Genomic DNA, 2,759 nt, shown 5'->3' on the forward strand with positions numbered 1-2,759 from the left:
GACTTTTAAGATCTCATTTGGCCTGTCCGTGAAACTTTTGATGATTTTGTTTCTATCAACACTGCATGATTTCAAATAATCATATTCAAGATTCCAAGTGAACTACTATGGCTTCCATACTGCTATTTCCTGTAAGAATATTGCATGTTCTAATGCAGTTGCCTTGTAGAGCTACCTGTCTTGTAAGATCGTGGCTGTGGGAATCAGGGGCATGGTGCTGATAGACGTTGAAGGCTCTTGTCCTAATTTCATATCCTCAAATTGTTGATTGCTTCCTAATACTTCTAGTCACTAGGTATCTTTAAGACTTTGCTTTACTCCTGTTGAAAAACCACTGTCACATTTTGGTGTCATCTGTTTCATTGACTTCTGACAAGTTGAAGTTGGGATTGTCATAGCCTCTCTTCATCCTGGCTCTAGCGTCTTTCTCATTGTAAAGGCACAAGGCACAATGAGGGGTCTCCACTTCCACAGTCTTACTAAAGTTATGGAAATCCACTCGGTATTTCCCTTCCTTAGTCTTGGATACCATGGGAGCAAAACGGTAGCCCCAGAGCACCTCTTCTGGGACATAGGATGTTCGGACTTGGCAGGTAGCACTGGTTGATTCCACTGTGCCATCTAAAAACACTACTAATTCAAAGTCTTGCTGGGGAAGGGTTTCTGCTGCCATGTGGAAGAAGGGGCTGTTTTGATCAATGACATGGTAAATTGTCAATGGGGAGATGAAGAATAAATTTTCATTCCCTGCATCAACTACAAAGTTGATATTGATCTGGTCCAAAATAATAGTCTCTCCTTCAGGAGTGACTGTGGTCCTCAGGAGCTTCCCATATATGTGACTCCCAATAAGGAGGCTCTTCCTAAGATTAACCACTCGGATTAGGAGACAAAGCTTCCCGCCCCGCTTACTGATCACTGCATTCTTGCTGAATGTAATGGTCTTGGCACGTTTTTTGGGTCTGGAGATCTTGGCTAGAATGGCACCACACATGAAAGAATTGATGATGACTCCAAGTATAGACTGGAAGATAAGAAGAAAAATGGCAGTGCCACATTGTTCTGTTACACACCTGAATCCATATCCAATGGTCACTTGTGTTTCCAGAGAAAACAGAAAAGCTGAGGTCAAGCCATTAATGTTCTCCACACAAGGGGTGTGGTTGACAGAAGGATGGAACTCAGGGAGATCTTTGTGGATGTAGGCTACCGCATACCACAGAAGACCAAAGAAGAACCAACTCCCCAAGAAGGTTGAAATGAAGATGGTCATTTTGTATCTCCATTTGAGGTCAAGCACAGTTGTCCAGATGTCCACAAAGAATATAAACCTTGACTGGGCCTCCACGTTGCCAAACTCTATGTTGCATCTTCCATCTTTGGAGACCAGCCTTGCTCTTTGCCGAGAATGCCCCAAAAAGTGAGCAACAAACCATTTCCGAAGATGTTTGAACATTCTTTCTGTCAACACTCTGATCTGAAACATATCAAAAACAAACAAAATGAAATGATGTTTACAGCAGCAGCAGACTAGGTGCCTCACATGAAGAGCTAACTATATATGAAAGACCATTCAAAACAATCTGAATTACTGAGCATTCAGAAAAGCTGACAGTTTATTCTGGATACCGCAACACTATTTTCAACAGAAACTTTCCGCCAAGAGACCATATTGCTTAGATATAAAGAGGGAAAATAATTACAGGGAGATCGAAATGGAAGGAACTTAAGAGGGCATGTATTCAAATGTTTCCTGGCCTTAGTCAGTGGCACACAAACTTAAAAATGCTTGTGATAACCAATTATGACCTGTACTATGATTTATCTGGTATTACTCTTTAAATCAATTCTCCTTTTCCTTTAATAAATTTTTGCCTTCTGCTAAGCAAAAATATCTGTGAAAGCAGAAGCTGGAAGGACTACTTATGGTTTTTTATAAAATATAAAAATAAATAACCATAAAAAAGATTCATCGCTCTACTACCTAAAGCATCTTCTTTACTGCTATTATCACTCAGTATCAAAAAGAATCTGGACCAATTCAACTTTCTCATTTATCCAGTGAAGGAACGGAGATTCAGAAACTTTTAATGACATAGCCAAAGTCGTGTACTAACCAGTGGCAGGATGACAACTAAAAACATAAACCATAAGGTTCCCTGCTTCCAGTCCAGAGGAAACTCTAATATGCTGCATCTCAGTTATTAAATTTTATATTCTAAAGTCAGATTTGCCTGAAACATTTTAAGACAAATATTGGTCAACTTCCTTTTTTTTTTTTTTTTTTTTTTAAATGTTTGAGACTATTTAGAACAGAGTTCCTCAATACAGTTTGGTCAAGTCCTACCCTATGAGCTCAGGAGTTTGCTCAGTGGAGCTGCAAGCCTGTTTCCTTTTTCTCTCCATGATGTGCCAAGATTCCTAAGAGGAATGGTATGATGGTCACCGTCAATAGCTCACGCTTTCTTCCCTGATTCTAAGCTGAAGGGCTGGGAAGCTCTGATTTAAATAATACTCCAAATAATTCTCCATAACGGTAGAACCATGCTTTATTCACTCCTCTACCCCAGCTGCTAGCACAGTCTATGGACATTCGATAGTTATTCAATGAGCTTAAATGGAATAATTCGTGAATGAAGTAAGCACTTCGAAATACCATCTACTCAATGGTTTCTTGTTGATGACATTATTATGACTTCCAGTTTACAGCAAAAAAAAGTGAAGGGATTTTCCCCTAAACAGCCAACAATGATGAAAGC

General features: G+C 39.6%; 1 protein-coding gene across 1 annotated transcript; it reads right to left on the bottom strand.

Moving 5' to 3' along the window:
- Positions 1-337: 337 nt before the first annotated feature.
- On the bottom strand, positions 338-1,471 carry KCNJ1 (potassium inwardly rectifying channel subfamily J member 1). The gene has a single exon (XM_032426099.1). It carries the CDS (start codon positions 1,454-1,456, stop codon positions 338-340), a length of 1,119 nt encoding a protein of 372 aa, XP_032281990.1. The 5' UTR covers positions 1,457-1,471.
- Positions 1,472-2,759: the final 1,288 nt, after the last annotated feature.

The sequence above is a fragment of the Phoca vitulina genome, unplaced genomic scaffold, assembly GCF_004348235.1.
Source record: "Phoca vitulina isolate PV1807 unplaced genomic scaffold, GSC_HSeal_1.0 scaffold34, whole genome shotgun sequence".
NCBI classification, from domain to species: domain Eukaryota; kingdom Metazoa; phylum Chordata; class Mammalia; order Carnivora; family Phocidae; genus Phoca; species Phoca vitulina.

What these genes read in the sequence shown, in the direction of transcription:
- KCNJ1 (XM_032426099.1), bottom strand. Translation starts at nt 1,456, where the DNA reads ATGTTCAAACATCTTCGGAAATGGTTTGTTGCTCACTTTTTGGGGCAT.